At 46.5% G+C, this 20,540-nt stretch overlaps 5 protein-coding genes across 5 annotated transcripts; 3 read left to right on the top strand and 2 right to left on the bottom strand.

Moving 5' to 3' along the window:
* Positions 1–1,851: 1,851 nt before the first annotated feature.
* On the bottom strand, positions 1,852–8,844 carry LOC128728564 (protein Mo25). Its single transcript, XM_053822192.1, has 6 exons — positions 8,443–8,844; positions 3,272–3,385; positions 3,063–3,205; positions 2,644–2,977; positions 2,474–2,578; positions 1,852–2,392 (listed from the first exon to the last, which is right to left on the bottom strand). Exons 1-6 carry the CDS (start codon positions 8,569–8,571, stop codon positions 2,210–2,212), a joined length of 1,008 nt encoding a protein of 335 aa, XP_053678167.1. The 5' UTR covers positions 8,572–8,844; the 3' UTR covers positions 1,852–2,209.
* A 6,097-nt stretch (positions 8,845–14,941) lies between these two features.
* On the top strand, positions 14,942–16,001 carry LOC128728657 (prostaglandin reductase 1-like). Its single transcript, XM_053822290.1, has 2 exons — positions 14,942–15,060; positions 15,118–16,001. The coding sequence occupies exons 1-2, from the start codon at positions 14,955–14,957 to the stop codon at positions 15,999–16,001; spliced, it is 990 nt and encodes a 329-aa protein (XP_053678265.1). The 5' UTR covers positions 14,942–14,954.
* Positions 16,002–16,260: 259 nt separating this feature from the next.
* On the top strand, positions 16,261–17,403 carry LOC128728261 (prostaglandin reductase 1-like). The gene is made up of 2 exons (XM_053821880.1): positions 16,261–16,283; positions 16,346–17,403. The coding sequence occupies exons 1-2, from the start codon at positions 16,280–16,282 to the stop codon at positions 17,371–17,373; spliced, it is 1,032 nt and encodes a 343-aa protein (XP_053677855.1). The 5' UTR covers positions 16,261–16,279; the 3' UTR covers positions 17,374–17,403.
* A 134-nt stretch (positions 17,404–17,537) lies between these two features.
* LOC128728818 (prostaglandin reductase 1-like) lies at positions 17,538–18,596 on the top strand. Its single transcript, XM_053822465.1, has 2 exons — positions 17,538–17,643; positions 17,707–18,596. The coding sequence occupies exons 1-2, from the start codon at positions 17,538–17,540 to the stop codon at positions 18,594–18,596; spliced, it is 996 nt and encodes a 331-aa protein (XP_053678440.1).
* A 57-nt stretch (positions 18,597–18,653) lies between these two features.
* Positions 18,654–20,399, bottom strand: LOC128729163 (zinc finger protein 772-like). The gene is made up of 4 exons (XM_053822818.1): positions 20,250–20,399; positions 19,223–20,180; positions 18,938–19,160; positions 18,654–18,876 (listed from the first exon to the last, which is right to left on the bottom strand). Exons 1-4 carry the CDS (start codon positions 20,397–20,399, stop codon positions 18,654–18,656), a joined length of 1,554 nt encoding a protein of 517 aa, XP_053678793.1.
* Positions 20,400–20,540: the final 141 nt, after the last annotated feature.

Below are 20,540 nucleotides of genomic sequence, written 5' to 3'. Positions count from 1 at the left end.
AATACGAAAATCAATTTACGAAACAATTATACCTCTGCTATTCATGAGGCTAAAAAGATTTCGTTTTTATTCACAAGAAAGACAACTTAAATATTTGTTTTCATTATTTTTTGTTGCATTTGATATTATTATGTTACCAAAGAGACGCAGATTAAACGAACCAAAAATTGGAGAGAATTTTAATCTGTAAGCATACTTCGTTGCCATACTGTGGGGGAAATGCTCCTCAATTTGCCTGTTATCTAGATAAGTACGCTAGCAGCATTGCGCACGGCGTAGGAAAAGGATTCATAAAAAAGAAAGTGTTGCCTCTCACTGTAAAGGAGTTAGCTTCAAAGCAAACTTTCTAGAGATTTAACATCCACCGGACCTGCGTAAATGTGAGCAAATACAGCTTCAAATGGGTTGATCATGTTTGCTTGAGCCCGGAAACTCTTCGAGACCGTGATCGAGACCGCTGCTCTCAAAGCAAAACCTGCGTCCTCCATGACCGAAGTCCCTGCTCCTTTTCCACCGTTAACAGTACAGTGAGATAGTCTAAAGCTAGTAAAAATTACTCTACGTTATACCTCGGCCACTACTACTACGATACCCGCTCTCAACCTCCTCAGTAGGTACGTGCAATGCCGCATTATAATGAATGTCGAGGAATTGCGGGTTAAACGTAAATTTTAAACTGCACGCAATTTGTCAACACAGGGGATATATATATATATATATATATATATATATATATATATATATATATATATATATATATATATATATATATATATATATATATATATATATATATATACGTTTATGCTTGTAAATAGGAAACAAATAAACACTATACACTAATCGTTCGTCTGTCTTTTAGCTTCACAGCGAAGCTACTCATCCACCATCCCAACCGTTTGGTTCGCGATCTATTCAGCGGCCCCTCACACGAGCTATTGCTTAAAGGTTGTGGCTTTTAAAAATATGAACAACGGATTGCGCACGAGCCTAAGCCTGTTCGTCCTTCCCACCTGTCGAGTCTACTCCCTCTCGCAAGTCTAAGGGTCGCATTCTTCTCCCATGTCTGAGTCAGTTTCGAGCCTAGGCAGACATCGTAGGGTTTTAACTGGCGGTTGTAAGCAGTTGACGATGGTTCCTTGGGAGCTTGCGTCTCTCCAGTACCAGTTGGCTGTGTTAGCGCTTGAGCAAACGGGAAAATAGAAACCCCAACGGAAGTCTCTAACCACGGAGTTGGAGGAACAGCTGGTACCAGCGAGATTTGATGGGGATGATCGGGATTGCTTGTCCTCGGACCTTACACGTGCTAGGGTAGCGCGCCATTTTCGAATCGATGGAGTTGGAATTGAATTATTTACATCACGCCTATCACTATTTTGACAATTTGGACCAAAAAAAATGAACACCGGTGCAAGGTGCAGTTTACCGGTGCAAGCGGATTTACAATTGAACGAAAAAAATGCCTACAAAAAGCGTATACAAACGGAAAACTATAACCTCGACCTACGCAGAGCGGGACTGCCGTACATGATTTATATCGATTTCGAGTATCGCAAAACGAAACACAAAAAGACGCACTGCTTTAGTAAAGTGATCTAATAAGGGCTTTGCGCACGATCACTAATTAAAATTTTGATAACATTCCAACAGTGGGTGTATAAACACGATACATGTATAAAAAAAAACATATAGAGAATATTGACGCCTCCTAACCACAACCTCCTAGCATTGCCATAAAATCGTAAATTGTATAACCAAAAAAATAAGCATTATTTGCTATCGGATTCGTTAGTTTAGCGCAGCCAGGATCCTTCGCCCTACGCGCCGTCCTTCGTTTGCACCTCCTGTGTCGATGTTCGATATCCGCGATAGGCGCATCCCTTCGTCGCTTTTAGCGGAGTCGTGGCTTTAGTTTCGTTCCCGATGGTGAGGGATTCGCTGCCCTTACTGCTTCTTGATCGTGCTGGTCGCCAGGATGTTCTAGCACCGGGTCTCGTCGTTTGATTGAGACCAACACGCAGACCGCACCGCACGAGGCGGACGGGATGTCTTGTGTTGGGAGAGGGAAGGGTAAAGGGATAAGGATAGACGGCGGGGACAATATATTGATTGATGGAGTAGTGTACTGTTTGATTGCATTGCGACACTATAGCACGACGACGACAGTGGCATTGATGGTGGAGATTGAGGGAGCGGCAACATCGCACGACTATTGATCAGGGGCTGGTTTCAGCTCCTTGATCTGCTTGATCAGGTAAGCCTTCTCGTCGTTGAACTGCTCGTCTTCCGAGCGGTCGGTGTGGAAGCGCGTCAAGAAGTCGACCAGCTTCTCCTGGTTGCGCAGCAGTATATCGAGGATCGGCTTCGGTTTGTTCGGATTCGCGACGAACACCTGCAAATGAGGGGAAAGCAAAACAAAAAGGCTAGTACACTGTGGTTCAAAGTGACTATCCCACGTGGGGGGCATTTTTACCTTAAACACGTGGAACGCCTCGAACTGTATGTTACGCGATTTCTCCTTCAGCATGTTCATCATCAGCTTCAAGTTGTCCGGATTAGAGATGTACTTCGTCATCACCTGTAGGGAGGAGAAAGAGATCCGTTATAGCCTTGCGAAAAACTTCGCGAGATCGCCGGACATACCGTGAAGTTGTGTCGATCGAGCAGAAGCTCTCCGAGCAGCTTCAGACTTTGCCGCCGCGTCACATAATTCTCCGAGTTGAGCAGATGTTCGTAGTGGTTGAACACCTTGTCGTAGTTCTGCTCGAGGAACTCGGCGCACAGGATCTTGTGGCGGGTAAGCAGCTCCTTGAAGGTGGAAAATGCATCGGACGCGATGTCGAACGTCGACACCTCCACGTAGCGGAAAAAGTTGAAGAATTCGTCCGAGTGGAGCATGATCTTGGCAAGCGCCTCGTAACGGGCACATTCGCGCAACATCGTACCACAGTTGAGTGCGATTTCTTGATGTTCGTAGCTAAAGAGGATAGAAACAACAAAGAACCATAAAGTAACCGCGGAAAGAGATTGTGGATGGTGAATGCTCGAACTTTGAGCCTTACCCGGCCATCAGCGTGAACAGAATTTCCGGCTTTGTGCAGATATATTCCACCGTCGGTGAACGAGTGCCAATCTGTCTTCTGAGCACGTTGTTGAATATCTGTGCGACGTCTTTCTTGCCCTCGAAGTCAATGCGGTTCAGGTTCTGGAAATAGAGCGGAACGAACTATCAGCTACTAGCCGGACGTGAAGCTACCCAGCCACTACTTACCTGTATCAGCAGCAGCAGCAGATTCGTGCTATAAAGCTCGTGGGCCAGCTGGGATACGATTTCGGTTTGCGGCTCAGCTTCGGACGTGCCGTACAGCATGTTCTTGATCAGTACCTGCAAGCGGAAGAAAGAACACGTATTAGCACGAGCATTCCAAAACTGACGACCCTTCTGATGCAGGTTCCGGCTGACCTCCCCCATCACACACAGGTATATACAAATGGCAGGGTTCCATCTGGCACCTCCACTAGCAGATTCTATCCGGTAGACGGAATTTCCTTCCCATTGCGCTTCCGGCTTCTTCAGGTGTGCCAAGAACACGCTTCAAAGCAGTTGAGCGTCGTCAACACCCACCACCAGAGTGGTGGCATTCTTCTGCACATTCTTGGCAAGCTGGCAATACCCTGCAAAAGCGTGGGATTTTTGTTTCCCATCGCTATGGTAGAGCGTTTCGCGAACGTTCGCGTGGGTTGCTGGAAATGAACGACGGTTCCGCGTTCCATCTGACTGAGGGATGTCTGGCACGGAACGGAAATTAACGCTTGTGGATGTAAACACATGTCGGTTGACGAGACGTCGAATGTGGAGGTTTTTCTCTATAAATGGCGATTTTGTTGTTTTTTGTCAGACATCGGATCGAAAAACAACAGTCCATCGGAAGGCCATATTCCTCGAATTTCTCCATCGATCATGGCTAGAGAGCCGTCTCGTTAATTATGGTAACACAAGGTCGTGGACATTTCTTGTATAGAAGATCTTTAACTTCATTGAATATATGAATATGTCAAAATCAAATCCCAATGTTCATAATCAACATCACAAGCTAAACATTGTATTGTTAGCCTATATTTTTAGCACAAATATTAAATTCATTTACGATAATGTGAATGTTTGAGTAGATGATTCAAGAATAAAGCCTTTTCATACAAATGGAATTTCATACCTATCTTTCTTATCGCTCTCGAAAAGCGAATGTTGTTATCGGCAAAAGATGTATGCAATCTATTGAATCATTTTGAAGGCTGAGAAAGATTGCTGCATCGGAATAGACTGTCGATTTTCAGAAAGGAAATTGCAGCTCACGTCTTGTTGGCGCGCATATCAAGAAGATTACTCAGATACGGTAGTACTTTGCGTTTAACCCTTTTTTTGGTACAAGAGTGGTGCTGGTGTAATCGAAGACTGATAAAATACCTCTTCTATCGTTAAACGAACGGTTGCAAAACGTAACAGTCTATCATTTATTCTGCTTTTCGGCGTATAATACCACAATGTGGTCATAAGAGACGATTCCAATGTGAATTTCGCTTAACCAGAATTAAACGCTAGGAAGCAAGGATGCACGGATTATATGTATTTAAATTTGCCTACTTATGGCACAAGGAAATACATCCAAAAAATAGCATAAATCATCATAAACCTCTGAAAGCTTTCACTACTCAAAAACGCGGTCAGAAAAGCAAAATTCGCACGTGTTGCGCGCCTTTCAGGAAGCTGCGGTTTGGAGTAAGCATACGACAGCTGGAAGCAATGCTACCACAAGTGAGGCAAGCACGCTTGTTTAGTAAACATAATTAAATTTACAACAACATACGAAAACAAAAAAAAACTCGGCAACATTGCATGTTCCTCTCGATGCTGAGGAAAATAAGCAAAACGTGCACGCTGTAGGTTATCTGCCCGCTAATAAAAGTGCTCTGTAAAAAGAAAGGAAAACATTTTGCATCCATAATTGGCTTATTTCCTTTCGCCGGTACAGCAACCACCCGAAGGGCTGAAGGCACACAGGCGCAGTAACATAAACGTTTATTTGAACCACAAGTATAAATAAACAAACAAAACTGAACCAAAGGGCACAATACTGACTGGGAGAACTGGGTTTAGGGGGGGGGGGGTTTCACTTTTTGTTTTAATATGGGCAAACCATTTTTATCGGTGTGCCAGCCCTGGGAGGACCACCCCTCTCGGCCCTACCGGCACACGTGGTAGAGAGAAAGAGAGATAGAGAGAAGGAAAGAGAAAGATTTATTAGCTCATTAGTTGTAACGCATGTAAGCACGGTTCCATGTTAAATGTAATTGAAACGATCGTTCTGTGGTGTCCATCTTGCCTCTCACCACCTCCCCCCCCTTCCGTTTCTCATTCTCCAAGCACCTCCTATTCCTACTCTGCCAACCACAGGGCGGGTTGTAAGCCAGGCTTAAACTTTAAAACCGCATGCACCCTCGTCGTAAACTTTACGATTCTCTGTCTTCTCGAAAGAATGTTATAGAGGGAATGTGCGGGGGTGTGGGAGGGCGGGAGGGAGGGGGTGAGGTCTGGATGGCCAAGAAGCCACCAGAAGAATCCAAGATGGCCAGCTCGGATCCTGCCATCGTTTGACCTCAAGCGGTTGTTCATCTTTTGCATAAGAGAAAGGAATACCATAAAACTGTGACACGCCTAATACGTTGGAACCATGTATGTGTGTGCCCTCGGGGAAGATTGGGGAGACGGCTCCCGGAGCAGGAAAGGCAGGATGTAAGGGAAGAGAAAAAAAATAATTTTTCTGCGAAATTTTTTCGATTTGTATTAATTTTTACATTCACAGCACGAGTTAACGTGATGAAGAAGGACTAGAAGGAGTGAGAGGAGAAGGAACAAGAGGAGGCTTTTATGGCCGATAATGACTGATTCTCCTTCTATGGCAGCACACATACACACACGCAGGTACACATCCGTGAGGTCGAAATTCCTTCGCCCGAGAGCACGCCTCGTTGGGGTTGGGGAAAGAGCCAGGACGAACGAAACAGCTCCAAAGGGCGGAAAGAACCCCCGACCAACCCCCCCCCCTTCCCTCCCTCCCTACCACTACCTCAGGTTGGGTGGCTCGAACCGGCTGTGACTCATCCAGCCGCTGGCGCTTCGGCATGGTAAAAATAACCACCCTCGAGAGTGAAAGAGAGCGCGAGGGCACGAAAGCACGCGAAGAGGCAGCTTGCTTTAGGGGGGATGGAAAACCCGCGAGAAAGCGAGAAAGAAAACCCCGATGGAAGCAAGAGACAGCAAGCGTCGAGGACCGCTCAGGACTTGTGGGGATCGCTGCAGCAGCAGTTCGCAACAAAGGCCAGAACACCGCTCGCTGGACACATGAGTCATCCCGAAGGCCAGAAAGACGGTCAGACAGGGGAAAAGGAAAGGGATGAGGCAGGCGGTGGGTAGGGAGAACCAGAATCATAAACGAGGACGGGTTTTAGCAGGGTTGCCGCTGCCATAACGCCACACCAAACCAAAACCAGGCTCAGCGAAGAAGCTTTGTTCTGGCTTTGCGTAACGCCTGGCGGTTGAGTGAAAACAGCAAAAACAACAACAAAAAATAGAGGAGCTGACAAAAGGGCGAACGTCACATTTTGATCAATCGACATTTTTCCCTTTTCCCAGCCGAATGTCTCGCCGAATGCCCTTTTGCGGCTGGATGAAGGTTTTTCTTTTCGTTAGGTGATCGTAAAACCACCTCATAACCCAACTTTTGGCAACTTTTGGGATGGCGCTTGGGCGAGGGGTGAGAGAAATAGGGGGAGGTGATGAAGAGAGGGGGAGAGAAACCGGTGAAATCATTGGTCATCGAAGACCAACGAAAAAAACAACATATAAAAGCCTCCGTCGCGTTTTCCACCGTTCAGACCAACACCGGGAGCGTATCTAGTCCGGAACCGACCGGGGGCGAGCAAGCCCCAAGAGAGAAAGGGAGAAAGAGAGAGACAGAGACACACTCACACACACACAGTGCAAGCGACGAAGAAGGAAGAAAAGCAAATGCACAGGAAAAGCGATGCGCCAGCTGGCATACGGTTTTTCCACCGCAAGCCTGGAGAAAAGTGCACAGAGCGAAGGAGGCCGCGGTCAATCGAAAGCGGAAAGCCTCAGACGTTCGTCATTTCGAGAGGTGGCGGGGGTTGGAGGCGAGGATGCTGGAGGAGGAAGAGCGATGAAGGAGGTGCTAATGGGAATATCCTCCAGGGAGGTACGAAAATCTCGGCCAAGAAAATACGAGCGAAATATATAATTGTATATATTGATACAAGATAACATTGCCTCTGAGTATCCCCGGGATAAGCCCTGAAATGGGTGGTAATGCCCCATAGATCGTAAATTGCCAAGGCTTGTGAGGAGCTGACGATACGGCACGGGAGCTTTTGTATTCAGAAGTAGATAACAAGGTTTTCTTTGGGTGTCTTGAGCTAAGACACTTCAAATAATACATTCCAGTTGAATACAAAGTTGTTGGGACGCCTGAATGAGTCAAAGGATAAATACGATACAAACCGGAATGTGGCCCCTGAGTTTAAAGCTTTCATTTGTTGTTCTTGTGCGAACTATTTGCATATTTGTTGCACACATCTCATCGAATAATAGAGACTTCGTTTAGAGTATTTTCAAGGACATAACCTACAGACATCTTAGCTGCTTCCATGATTCTTTTAATCTGTTTTCCTCCAGCACCACGAGAGCGAAAGTTTTAGCTTACCAACTCTTGCAGAGCTTCTTCAGATGCTGAATAATTCCTCTAGCATCTATTACATCATTTCCTGTTCGTGTTCGCTTCGAAAGGATACGGCAGCGAAATTAGCTCCGACTCTTCTTGTTTGGTGAAAACAATCCTTCCGTGAACATCCTTTATTCCGCCTTTTTGTTTTTATTAGTCTTCAGAGAGGGAATTCAATATTCATAGACGGAGTTTTGTAAACTTCTTCGAAGTGAACATTAGAATACCGACGTCGAAGTCGTGACTAAATTACAATTAATGTTCAGACAGTTCCGGTAGCTAAAGCAATAGAATAATGCTCAAAAAACATTCCAAGTGGGATTTTTGAATCCGAAACGATTTTTTAAGATTCTTTAATTTTAAAGAGTTATGACATTTAATTCCCATTTCAATTTAACACAAACCAATCGTTCAGTTTTCCTCGTTCTCTAAACAAGCAGTCGTTTAATAAGATAATCCCCGTCTGCAATCACAGCAAACGATTAAACATCGTATATGCAATGGTTCATAGCACTACCAGAAAGTTTCAACGATCAATTTAGCCTTGTAATATAGCACAATAAAATAAGCAAAAACCAATTCCAACACGACATTTGATTCCCACGCCCGTTATTCCACTCGCCACCAAGAACGAAACCAAACTCACCAGGTTTTTGCTGACATCTTCCTGTGCCTTCTCCGCCTTCTTGTCACCGCGCTCCAACGAACTGACCGCCTCCTTCAACGCCTTCACCAGCTCCTGGGGGCTCTTCTGCGATTTACCGAACAGCGGCATGGCGATGGTGGGTGGTGCGGACGGTTTTCCCTTTTTTTTTCTTTCGTCTCTCTTTTATTTTCGCTACCTCACTTAGGTTTCCGCGTGTCGAATAGCACGCTTCGATCGCTTCACTCGATCGAGCTTTCGGGCACTGAAACTGGAACACTTGCACCGGGGCACAGCCACGCGCGAACACCTTCGTCTGGTTGGGCGTGGGTCGGATAAAATCAACGAGGACACCGTGAGTGGTGTGGCTGAATGTTGGACCGATGGCCTCTTACTGTCGCTCGTTGCGGTTCAAAAAAAAACACGTTACAAATAACTCGAAAGTACTAGCACAAAACGCGCCGGGACACAGATGGGTATAAATCAAAATTCAAATAAAAGCTGGAGGTTGATGGAGGACTGATTCAATTGATAGCTGCAAGAGACAGAGAAAGCGAGAGATTGTGAAAACCCCATCGAAGAAGAAGAAGAAAAAGAAGCACAAAGGATCTGCCACCGAAGGTGTTTGATCGAGGAATTTTTCTTCTAAAACACACAAGGATATAAGTCCACGAAAGTCTCGTGTACCGGGACGCAAAGCTATACCACAAATACTACGCAAGATGAGCTCTACGGCAGGACCTCTGTCTGAGCAAGTGTTCACTACGATGCACAATGCACGAATGCAAGCCGCGCAGCTCTGCCCATGCGTTCGCGAGTTTGTTTCCTGGGTTGGAGCCTCCGATGCACGATCTGCTGGAAACGCAACGAATGTTGCAGCAGCCTCCACCGCGTGCAACAGCTTTCCCCCTCGTCCACCTTCGACAGTGTGCGGATGTAGCGCAACATCGTGGGATGTGTTGAACATCGGAAAACCACACGAGTGGAGTCCTTCGATCTCTACAATCGCCCCTATTTGTTCCAAGCAGTGTGGCTGCCGTTGTAGAAAATACCCTCCAGAAAATGCGTACGTGCCCTTGACTTTATCGATGCAATGAATCCACTGTAAATTTGCTACTTGAGCAATTCTCTGCAGGGATGTTTAGAGAAAACTTTCGCTGGTTAGCAGATGCAGTAAAATGACACCTTTATCTTCGAACGCGTGCGCGGAAGTGATAGCTGAGCAACTCGGCGAACACTCGTCGCTGAATCTATGGAAATTGATATGCTTGGCACCGGTCGACCGAACGGGGAGAGATCGCCAAAGGTGAGAAGCATTCAGAGATGCAGACGTTATTCGAAAAATTAATTTCCAATCTAATGAGCTAAACACCGAATTCAATTAGCAGCAGCTGCAAAAAGCCTTAACACAATGTGCATAATGAGCATGGAGATGGGTTATTTAACAGCTTTTGTGGGTGTTTACTAACGACAACGTGTAGTACCTAACAGCGAATAATTTAAGGGCTTCGTGAAGGCGTGTTTGACGAACAAACAACCACAAACCTGAAGCTCGAGATGTTCTCGAGTTATTTTACCTTAGATCACTCGTTCGGCATCTGCTTGCAATGTGATCAACTAGCATCATATCTAATGGGACGGTTTTGAACCTCATTTAAGATAACCTACGTTATGAATTTTTGAAAATTATTGACACTTTTTAAGCACGAATCGCTTAAAGGTACGAAAAGGTTTTGCTATTATGTTCAATTTTAACCAACCGATTAGTCACGTATGGGAATGTTAAGCTAAGGTAAGCTCGGAATGTATGCAGATGTCTAAAATAAACGAGTTGCCTTTATTACACATTGCTAGACATTGTCCAAATCTAGCATTGCACGTATGTGAGGTGTAAAATTGCCAGAGCTGAGTACGTTTGCTATCTCCGAGCCATCTTGTGATCGTACGCTAATTTATTCCTCAAACACGCCTGATGATGTCCAACCCCTGTTAAATGCTGTTGACCCAACAATTGGCAGCAAATTTCAATTCGAATTCAAACACCACTACTCTCAACCCGCAGCCCAACGCGCTAAAAAAAAACATCTAGAAGTGATTAAAATGTGGCAAACCCTACGACACCGCGAGGGCAATGATGAATGAACGCAAGGAATGCGTTCCGTTGGCTTATCGGTACGCTGTTGTAAGCAAAATTATGTTTCATTGTATGTTGCCATCGGCAAGAGCGAGAGCGAGTGAGCCCTTCGGAGGTGGCGTGTGTGGTAGGGCAAGTGTCCGATAAGGGCCCAGTTTGAGTGCATCCACCGAAAACGATCCGCCTTCACCGTTTACAGACACCTTACGGACGTTGCGCGTGCGCAAGCTTATCGTTCGTGTAGGGTCTACTCGCAGAAGGGCGAAGGGCTGAAAAAGCTGGACATATCAATCCTCCCTCCAAACCCACCATGTGAGCAACATGAGCGTAATGATCTAGCTGACCCCATTCTCGTTTTGCTTACGATGCACCGGTGACCCGTTGATGAAGGTGCAAAATAGTTTTTTGGTTTTGTTTCGCAACTTCCAAACGAGCTCAATCGAGAAGGTATTTCGGTCTAGACGTTTGGAAAAGCCTCACTCAGACGCCTAGACATTTAGGAATATCCCGTATTTTATCAAGTATAGAGCACACATTTTTCCAAAAAAAATGCTGATTAAATAGCACCTGCGGACTATAATCGAAAGGAAGATTAGCTAAATAATATATTGCAGAGAATAATTTACCGGGTATAACAGCATATTGAAAGATGAATTATATTTTTTTCGTTTTTTTCCCGAAAATTGGTTAAAAAATTTAGGTGCGCACTGTACTCGATAAAATACGGTAATAAAGGAATACTATTTCCCTTTTCCAATAAACCTTGCAACAATTTACTAACTTTAGCCATTTTGGTGGACCGAAATTTATGCTTTTTTCCCCGTAATACTTACATAAGGTTCACAACTACTTCTCGATTGGCTGTGTGTTCTACGAATTGTAAGTTAAAAATGAAAAATGTGAACTACGATGCATCGGAGCTAAGCAATGATTTACTTGCGATGCCTACTGCGAGTAGATTCGCTAACTTTCGAAAACGTTCGTTTTGACATATGTCAAAAGTATTTTGAAAAAACCAAAAAAATAAATCCAATTGTTTAACAAATAAAAACATCCTCAAACAGCCCTGGCCAGTTACCAACCCTGCCAAATGTGTGCCTGTTCTCCCTTAGTTCCCCCACCACCCAGAGATACCCTCTCCCACCCGTGGGCCAGACGCCGGGAAGCGTTTTCGGCTTGACTGCCTCGCATCGCTAACGGCCCAGCTGGGAAGGCAGAAGAAAAAGGCAAAACCCTGGCCCAATGTGCCCGATTTCTCTTTCCGCAAACGCGGACAAAACCCGTGGCCATTTCCACACGCCGTTTTTTTCCCGCGCATCCCTCCTTTTGTTGTTGTTTCCAACCCCGGCGACGGCAGACTGAAGGTTAAAAGAACGCTCAGCTCGATCGTTCTGCGCATCGGCACCGTGCCAGCCACAACATCGTTACGTTTGCATGTGGCGAACGTAAACAGCGGGCTTCGTTAGCACCAACAACAAACAATCCCAAGATCCGAGAGTTTGCCACGTGTGTGTGGGAGTGGGAGGGGGGATGTATAAGGGATCAATGACGTCTGGGGTGGCAGAAGAGCGGTTGGGCGTTGGTTTCGAGGGTCTGGACCACCTGTCCGGTGAAAAGCGAGGCTGACGCAAGCGGTGGCAATGATGAGCCACATGATATTGCGCTACCGATAGCGTCATTCGTGCTTCGATGACGTACGGCGCTCACTCACACACAGTCGCGCGATTTTCCTCTTGCTCTTAGAAATCTGACAGCACAGCATCTCGCGCGGGCTGGCTGTTGGTGTGTGGTGAAGCCCTTTTGCAAGGAGCGTTTGGTCTAAAAAAAACAAAAAAAAACATCCCCCAAGCCCTCGAAAAAGGGTGGCCCTTTCGCCCCCATCCCTTGGGTTTTCTCGCTGCGTAGCCCTTCGCTTTCGTTGGCTTTTCCGGGAAAAGCATCAGCTGAGCGTACGAAGCACCTTTCGAAGAATTGCAGCCAGAAAGCGATCGCTTTCTTTGACCATAAGGAGCCCTTCGAGGGCTCCTGTGTAGGGTTGTGTTGGGTGAAGATGACAGTTGAGGAATGGTAGGGCTACCTGTCGTCGCGACACATACACCAGTACGCACACGCACGCAGGTTCACCACACCACCGGTACGGTGAGATAGCGTTACACACTACCTAACGGGTTCTTTAGTGGCGCTACGCTACGGTTGATTGTTGGTAAGCAAACGTGGGCGCAAGGACGGACGCAAGGGCAGACGCACGCTAGGGTGGGCGGGAGAGAAGACGAAGAAGAAGAAGCAGCAGTAAAAGAAGAAACCAGATCAAAAGGCTGGGGAATGGAGGCCCTTAAGTGGATGCAATTTGATTGAGGGCTTCTTGGCGAGTGTGTTTGGTTGTTTTTCTCTTCGTTATGCTTCGTCCGTGCCCTTGCGCTGCCGCTGCTGCTGCTTTCTGTCTCGTTCTCTCCTGCCCTCCGGATGCGTGCTCCACCGCGGTTTGTCCCGCGAGTGGTGTTGCTCTAACGCACTCCCTTTTCGACACCACAGCGATTTGACAGACGGAAGCAATTGCTTTTTTTTGCGAGGAATTTTATCTGTGTGTCTGCTTTTTGTTTTATTCTTTGCTGCTTCCTTTGCCGCTTCTAGCGAGAGTAAATAAATTCCACACTGTGTCGCCCTACGTCTCCACCGACGACAGCCCTTGAGTTCATCCCTTCGCAACGTCCCGTCTCGCTCTAGCATTCGCTCACACGGACCCAAAAACCACACGCGGAACGTACATACGCGCGTGCACAACCGTAGCCAAATACACAAACACACACAGGCGCCCGTTAGCGCCCGTGAGCGCATACACACGTACGCACGCGTACACGAACCGTTACAACTACACGCCCGCTGGGGGAGTCGCTTTTTTTTGTATGCTGCATTTTTCCTCAATCATAATACGATTGTGTCACTTTTCGGGACACGGGATGCGGATTTTCCACGCGGTCTGTTACGGTAAATACGCCGCGCGCGGACTGGCCATTTTCGCCTCACCAGCTGGCGTCGGGGTGGAAAGGGTTGAGCGGAACGAGGACGAAAGGGGGGAGGGACGGGGGAGAGGTGTCTTTTAAACTTGCCTCTGTGCGGTTTCCTTCGCTATAATTACGGAATCGGGTTCCGTCTCGGAGGCCCTCTATGCTCACCACCTAATGCTGCTGCTGCACAACCACCCCCGTTCGACACCGGATCAGTGCAACACATTGACAAACACTGCCACTGCACACGACGGAGAACGTTAAGGACGAGGCGCTTCACACCGAGTCAAATACGTCAGCGAGAAGATACTGGATGACCCTGCTTTGATCAAGTGAATCAATATCTGCGCACAGTGGGCTCCCATGCTGTCAGTGAACGCCTAAATTTTATATTCGATTTTTTGCCCATTTCTTGTTGGTGTGTTTTTTTTACAACTCTGACTTTGCTTTACTTTACACTGCGCGTTGCATGCTTTCGAATGAGGGAGAGACATTCGTGGTATGGTAGTAACATTGCCATTAAAAAATAAATCATTTGAAATTTTAATTCGACAGATGAGTGATTATTACAAATGATGAAGACCTAAGAAAAGCGTTTATTTTGTAATTATATTTCATAAAAATTAACGATTCGAACCATAGTGCAGTCTAACATAGAATGGGATGCAAGAGTGTATATGTGCAGTTGGATGTGGTAAAAATGCGGTTGGTCGTTGCTGACGTACTGCTGGCAGGGTATATAGTTTGAATTTCCTTTAGAAGCACTATCGAGCTATTCCAGATGGTAAGTTCAGATTCCAGATGGATGGTTCTATTCTAGGAGTAGTAGAATCTACAAGGTTTTGGATTTCTCAAACAAGAAAGCATGATGAGGCGAGACAATACCAAAATGAATAGGATGGAAAACTTTGATACATGTTGTTTGCTGTCCTAGGCAATAATTTACCTATAATATCTTTATAAAAACCTAATATATGGTTTTAATTAATAAAATTTCATTAGAAAATAATTTTGTTGCTTAGCTTCCTAAACAGTTGGACATCTAATGGTATCGGATAAAGATGGTTAAAACTCGTTTTATTATCGTAACTCAGTTCCTACGTTGGAGGAAAGAGAGATGTAGCATACCAAGTTCATAAAGTATTGATATTTTATGTTGTATGCCATTAGTCACGAATTTAAAGATAAGGAAATAAAATGTATTTTTCAACGGCTTTTTTAAATATTTGAATGAATGACGTGTGTCAAACTGTGTCTTCTATAGGAAAACCAAAACAACAATAATAATATTTATTGTTGATTACTCGCTATCTAGCTTAAGGTACAACTTGCAGAAGTTCAGAGTTCTGAAAATAGCAAGAGAGATAGGACGAACCATGCACATTGCAAAAAAGTGGATTTACGCGAAACCCTTCGTTGATGAACCAACATTGGACAACTTCCAACTAGTGGAGGAAACAGTGCCTGAGCTGCAAGATGGAGGTGAGTTGAAATATTCTAACCCCATTGGCATTTTTATCATCTGTCGGTGTATTTCAGAGTTTATGATACGTGCCATGTACCTAAGCGTCGATCCGTACATGCGCATTTACACGCTATCTTTCCCTACTGGAACGACCATGATCGGAGGGCAAGTTGGACAAGTGATCGAGAGCAAAAACGACGCGTTTCCAGTTGGATCGTATGCATTTGCGCAGGTCGGCTGGCGTACGATTTCGGTGTGTGATCCATCTAAATTCGAGACGAGAAAACCCTACGTACTTCCCGATTTAGGTGATCTGCCATTGTCGCTCGGAGCTGGGGCACTCGGAACCGTTGGAAATACGGCTTACTTTGGCTTTCTCGAAATCTGCAAACCGAAAGCGAACGAAGTGGTCGTTGTGAGCGGTGCTGCCGGAGCTGTTGGTAGTCTTGTTGGTCAAATCGCCAAGCTGAAAGGATGCCGCGTTATTGGCATTGCCGGTACGAATGAAAAATGCCAGTGGTTGAAGGATGTTGGATTCGACGGGACTATAAACTACAGGGAAGAGAACATCGAAGCTGTGCTGAAGCAGCTTGCACCGGATGGTGTCGATTGTTATTTCGACAATGTCGGTGGACACATCTCAGAGACTATCAAAGCGCAGATGAAGGCGTTTGGACGAATCTCGGTTTGTGGCACTATCTCAATGTACAGCAGTCAACCAGTGAAGGTAGTCGACCCGCAACGGGACTTTGTGTGGAAGCAGCTGATGCAGGAAGGCTTTAGTGTGCATCGGTGGACAGACAGGTGGTTTGAAGGGATTACTCAAATTCTGGCGTGGATCAAGGAGGGGAAACTAAAGTACCGTGAGACAATAACGGAGGGATTCGAAAACATGCCAATAGCCTTTATCGATATGATGAAGGGAGGAAACGTCGGGAAAGCTATTGTTAAAGTTTGACCATCTAAATGTGCCTTAATAAAATCATTCCACGATGATTACTTTATCACGAAAGATTCCTCACCCTCTGGATGCTCCCGAAATAGTTTCGGTCACATAGATAGGCACCTTATCAGGGTGATAATACTGGTTTTGTATTATTACTTTATCAGTTGGAAGTGGTATGGCATTGTGAATGTTATCGTTCACATGACAGGAGAGCGAAGTGCGTAACGTCATTTCAACATCGTGATAGCATTGTTTACAGACAGAATCTCGATTTAAAAGTGCTCGTTGTAATGAGTAAGAAACTGGCTTCATTCTGAAACATTTTGTATATTTTTAACGCATTTGTTTCGTTGTAGAGAGTCTGCTGAACCAGGTAACGCGGCGCTGTTACAGCAGCACTGTCGCTCGCAAATGGATCTACGCTAAAACATTTAAAGGGGAACCTACGCACGCTAACTTTCGTCTGGAAACGGAATCGCTACCGGTTCTGCGGGATGGCGAGTTCCTGGCCGAAGCGGAATACCTCTCAGTGGACCCTTACATGCGTCCGTACATGATGGCTTACCCAGAAGGATCTTTGATGATTGGCGGCCAGGTGGCACGTGTTACCCAGAGCGCCAACCAGCAATTCCCTGTCGGTGCCAGTATATTCGGTCAGTTCGGCTGGCGGACGCACACCGTCTGTAATCCGGACTCGCTGGAGAAGGACAAACCGTACGTGCTGCCCGAATTTGGCGATCTGCCCCAAAGCTTGGGAGTTGGAGTGCTTGGAATGCCAGGCAACACGGCGTACTTCGGGCTGCAGGAACTATGCCAGCCGAAGGCTGGCGAAACGGTCGTAGTAAGTGGAGCAGCTGGAGCTGTTGGGAGTTTGGTGGGACAGATCGCTAAGATCCTTGGATGTCGGGCGGTGGGCATCGCCGGATCGGATGCCAAATGTGAGTGGCTTCAACGCATCGGCTTCGACAGTGCTATCAACTATAAATCAGGCAACGTGTACGCCGATCTGAAGAAGGCTGCCCCGAAAGGTGTCGATTGCTACTTCGATAACGTTGGGGGTCAAATCACCGAGATCGTCCTGAAGCAGATGAATCTCTATGGGCGAGTGGCTGTTTGTGGGGCCATTTCCAACTATAATAGCGAGGTGGCCAAGGTAACAGACCCACAGCGTCAGTTCGTGTTCAAGCAACTGCGGATGGAGGGCTTCCTCGTATGGCGTTGGAATGATCGGTGGCTGGAGGGGATCGAGGCCAACCTACGGTGGATTCGGGAGGGTAAGCTCGCGTATGAGGAGACGGTCACCGAGGGTTTCGATAAGATGCCGGATGCCTTTATCGATATGCTGCGCGGAGGCAACACAGGCAAAGCGATTGTAAAGGTGTGAGTGGCGCTCGCGTTGTGTTAGTGGTTGTAGCTGCTGTAATGAGTTTAACGCTAATCTACGAGCGAACACCAAATAAAGGGCACGGTTTCGTGTGTGACTACGCTGATCAAGGCTATTATTACAGAGTGCAAAGCCGGTTTTACTTGACAGGTGGATTTTACAGAATGGTGCGAGCTCGAAAATGGATGTACGTCAGCCGTCCGGATGGCGAACCGAAGCCGGCGAATTTTTCCATCGAAGAAGAAGAACTTCCGCCGCTTGAGCTTGGAGGTATGTTTGCATTTTCCGGCGCGTAATCCAGTGTTACTCTAACTCATTTGAAACCAATTGTAGATTTTCTCGTCGAAACTGAGTACTTCAGCCTGGATGCCGGTCTGCGTGGGTATATGGAGATCGGAATACTCCCAGTTGGCAGTCCCGTCGTTGGTATGACAATTGCGAAAGTGATCGAATCCCAGTGTGCCGATTTTCCGGTCGGCGTTTATGTCTGCGCCCGGCTGGGGTGGAAAACGCACGCAATACTGAACCCGTCCAAGCACAAGGACCAACGGCCGTACGTCGTGCCAGGCTTGGAAGGACGTTCCCGGGCGCTGGGGCTAGGTGCACTGGGACTTTCCGGCAACACGGCATACTTTGGATTCCTTGAGATCTGCAAACCACGCCCAGGAGAGACAGTTGTTGTAAGCGCAGCAGCCGGTGCCGTTGGCAGCCTTGTGGGTCAGATTGCGAAACTGCACGATTGTCACGTGGTAGGCATCGCTGGGTCGGAGGAAAAAGTTCGTTGGCTAAAGGACATCGGCTTCGATGAGGTCATCAACTACAAAACCGGGTCAGTCCGTGAACAATTGCGTCTGGCGGCACCGCGTGGAATCGATTGCTACTTCGATAATGTGGGCGGCGAGATAACAGAAATAGTACGGGAGCAGATGAACCTGTACGGGCGTATCTCGGTATGCGGCACTGTGTCGAGCTACAACGGTACCCCGTCGTTGGTTAGTGATCCTCAGCGTGACTTCGTCTCGAAGCAGGTTCGTCAGGAAGGCTTCGTCGTGTTCCGCTGGCAACACCGTTGGATGGAAGGCATCAAGCAGTTGCTCGAATGGATCGACCAAGGCAAGCTCGTCCACCGGGAAACGGTCTACGAGGGGTTTGATAATGCACCGATCGCGTTTGTGAGCATGCTCCGGGGCGACAACATTGGGAAGGCTGTACTGAAGGTTTGAGCCACCTCAAGAATGGAAATAAATAAGCGCATCTCTGCTTTCCTTCACAAATCAGTCTTATTTCGCGTCGTCTCCGTTGTGATACTTTTGCTGATGGTTTTTCAGCAGACATTTGTACTGAAACCGCTTATCACACTTGGCACAAGGGTAAGGTTTGTCGTTGGTGTGGATTCGCATATGCACTCGCAACGTGTACGCTATCGTGAACTTTTTGTTGCAGATCGTGCACACGTGCTTCCGGTCGTTACTGTGGGTTTTCATGTGCTTCCAGATAGCTCGCCTAAAATTGAAATACACCTGTGTGACTTCGCCACCCGCTAGATGGAGTCGAACTAGCTTACTTGTTACGCATCAGCTTGCCACAAACCGTACACGGCAGCTTCGGTTCCTCGTGATACGATATGTGGGTCTTGTAAATACCTTGGGTTTTGCATTTCTTGCCACACACGCCGCATGTGGCGTAAAAGTAGTCTGTGTGCCATAGCTTTTTGTGGCGGTTTAAGAGAACCAGCCCGGTAAAGGTGCTGCTACATCCTTCGTGATCGCATACGTAAGGACGAATATCTGAAAGGTCAGCAACAACAAAATAAAATAATTTGTTACAGGTTCATGAGGTTTGTACCTACTTTCGTGCTCATTAAGATGCGTTTGTAGCTTCCAATTGTCGTACTGTTTCCCACAAATGTGACAAGTAACCTTAGAACGTTTGTAAGATTTTTTACTTACAATTGCTGACTCCTCCTTGCTACCGTCCGTGGGTGATTCGTCGGAAGGCAACTGAGTGCACGTCTGCTGCTTTAGCTTAAGCTTTTCAAGCAAAGACTTTTCCAAAGCTATCAAACTATCGATTGGGAGTGTATCACAGAAGCCAAGTTCTTCTTTGGACAATCGCTGAGCGATTGCAATAGTCTTTTGAAAACTGTCAATCACGTCCAGCAGCAAATAACAGCCTTCACAAGACCGCCATGTAAGCGGATTGGGTTTATCGATCTTGCATGCTTGAAGCATATCTTGCTGATGTTCTGTTAGCTCAATCGAGGCACAACCTAAAGTATAGCACACACAGCATCTATTCCCTCGCATCACGTGTTTTGTATCGTCATTTTCAAGCATGGCTCTGGAGTCTGGCCCGCTTTCGTGGCATGGTGTCTGTTCTTCCAAAAATTTTGAGATTTCCATCAGTATTTCCGGATCAGGCTCTCCAGGCTCTAGCCGCTCGTGCGGCTCCGGTGAGCTTCTTTGGACATTCTTTTCGGGAATGTTTTTCTTATCCAACGGCTGTTGACTATCGCCTCCGAAAAGTTCTGTTCCAATCTCCAACGACCCTTCCAGGTACTGTTCGCTATCGGTGACGATACTGGCATAAAGATAATCGACATGCTGTTTGTGTCGCACTATAAAGCTCTCACATTCCTTGAGCAACAGCTGATTGCTATCTGAAGCCCAATCGCCTAGTTCCAGGATAACGAAATCCTCCATAAGTAGTCGATTGGTTTTGAAGCAAGCGTTTCGGAATTCTGTGGTCATGAAAAGCAATGAGGCACAGTTCTTGCAAATCTTTGTGAGATTGTCCTGCTTCGTAACCTGCAACGAAATTATCGCATGCAGTAAAACCGTTGTTTTGGCTTGCCGGCAGAATGTTACCGTACTCACGCGTATCGAGGTGCATTCAAATATTTGGTGAGCTATACTATACTCTTTGTCTGAAAATATGCATTCCAGAAAGTTGTCGTCACAGACTCGCATGCAGAGCCTACATTGGTTCGGGTCGTTGATGGCGTTTCTGCTATTCGGAAGGTCCATTTTACGGTGGTGTAGGAATGTATATCCTCGTCTATTGTGGCTATGAAATTACTGTCACTAGACATATGCTCTATCAGCTCATAATACTGCGGGGAAAGAAGCTATCGATTGCGCATGACTTGATACAATGACGGTAACTGT

The sequence above is a fragment of the Anopheles nili genome, chromosome X (assembly GCF_943737925.1).
Source record: "Anopheles nili chromosome X, idAnoNiliSN_F5_01, whole genome shotgun sequence".
Classification (NCBI taxonomy): Eukaryota; Metazoa; Arthropoda; class Insecta; order Diptera; family Culicidae; genus Anopheles; species Anopheles nili.
The sequence above is the reverse complement of the archived record's forward strand: the minus strand, read 5'-3'. Positions and strand labels throughout refer to the sequence as shown.

Excerpts from the sequence above, each read along its gene's own strand:
- LOC128728657 (XM_053822290.1), top strand. The coding sequence starts at position 14,955 with ATGCACATTGCAAAAAAGTGGATTTACGCGAAACCCTTCGTTGATGAA. Across the intron at positions 15,061-15,117 it reads GCCTGAGCTGCAAGATGGAG|AGTTTATGATACGTGCCATG; the intron begins GTGAGTTGAAAT and ends GGTGTATTTCAG.
- LOC128729163 (XM_053822818.1), bottom strand. The coding sequence starts at position 20,399 with ATGGACCTTCCGAATAGCAGAAACGCCATCAACGACCCGAACCAATGT. Across the intron at positions 20,181-20,249 it reads TTGAATGCACCTCGATACGC|GTTACGAAGCAGGACAATCT; the intron begins GTGAGTACGGTA and ends ATTTCGTTGCAG. Across the intron at positions 19,161-19,222 it reads GCATCTTAATGAGCACGAAA|ATATTCGTCCTTACGTATGC; the intron begins GTAGGTACAAAC and ends CTGACCTTTCAG.
- LOC128728818 (XM_053822465.1), top strand. The coding sequence starts at position 17,538 with ATGGTGCGAGCTCGAAAATGGATGTACGTCAGCCGTCCGGATGGCGAA. Across the intron at positions 17,644-17,706 it reads TCCGCCGCTTGAGCTTGGAG|ATTTTCTCGTCGAAACTGAG; the intron begins GTATGTTTGCAT and ends AACCAATTGTAG.
- LOC128728564 (XM_053822192.1), bottom strand. The coding sequence starts at position 8,571 with ATGCCGCTGTTCGGTAAATCGCAGAAGAGCCCCCAGGAGCTGGTGAAG. Across the intron at positions 2,978-3,062 it reads CTGTTCACGCTGATGGCCGG|CTACGAACATCAAGAAATCG; the intron begins GTAAGGCTCAAA and ends TATCCTCTTTAG. Across the intron at positions 2,393-2,473 it reads AGGCGTTCCACGTGTTTAAG|GTGTTCGTCGCGAATCCGAA; the intron begins GTAAAAATGCCC and ends CCTCATTTGCAG.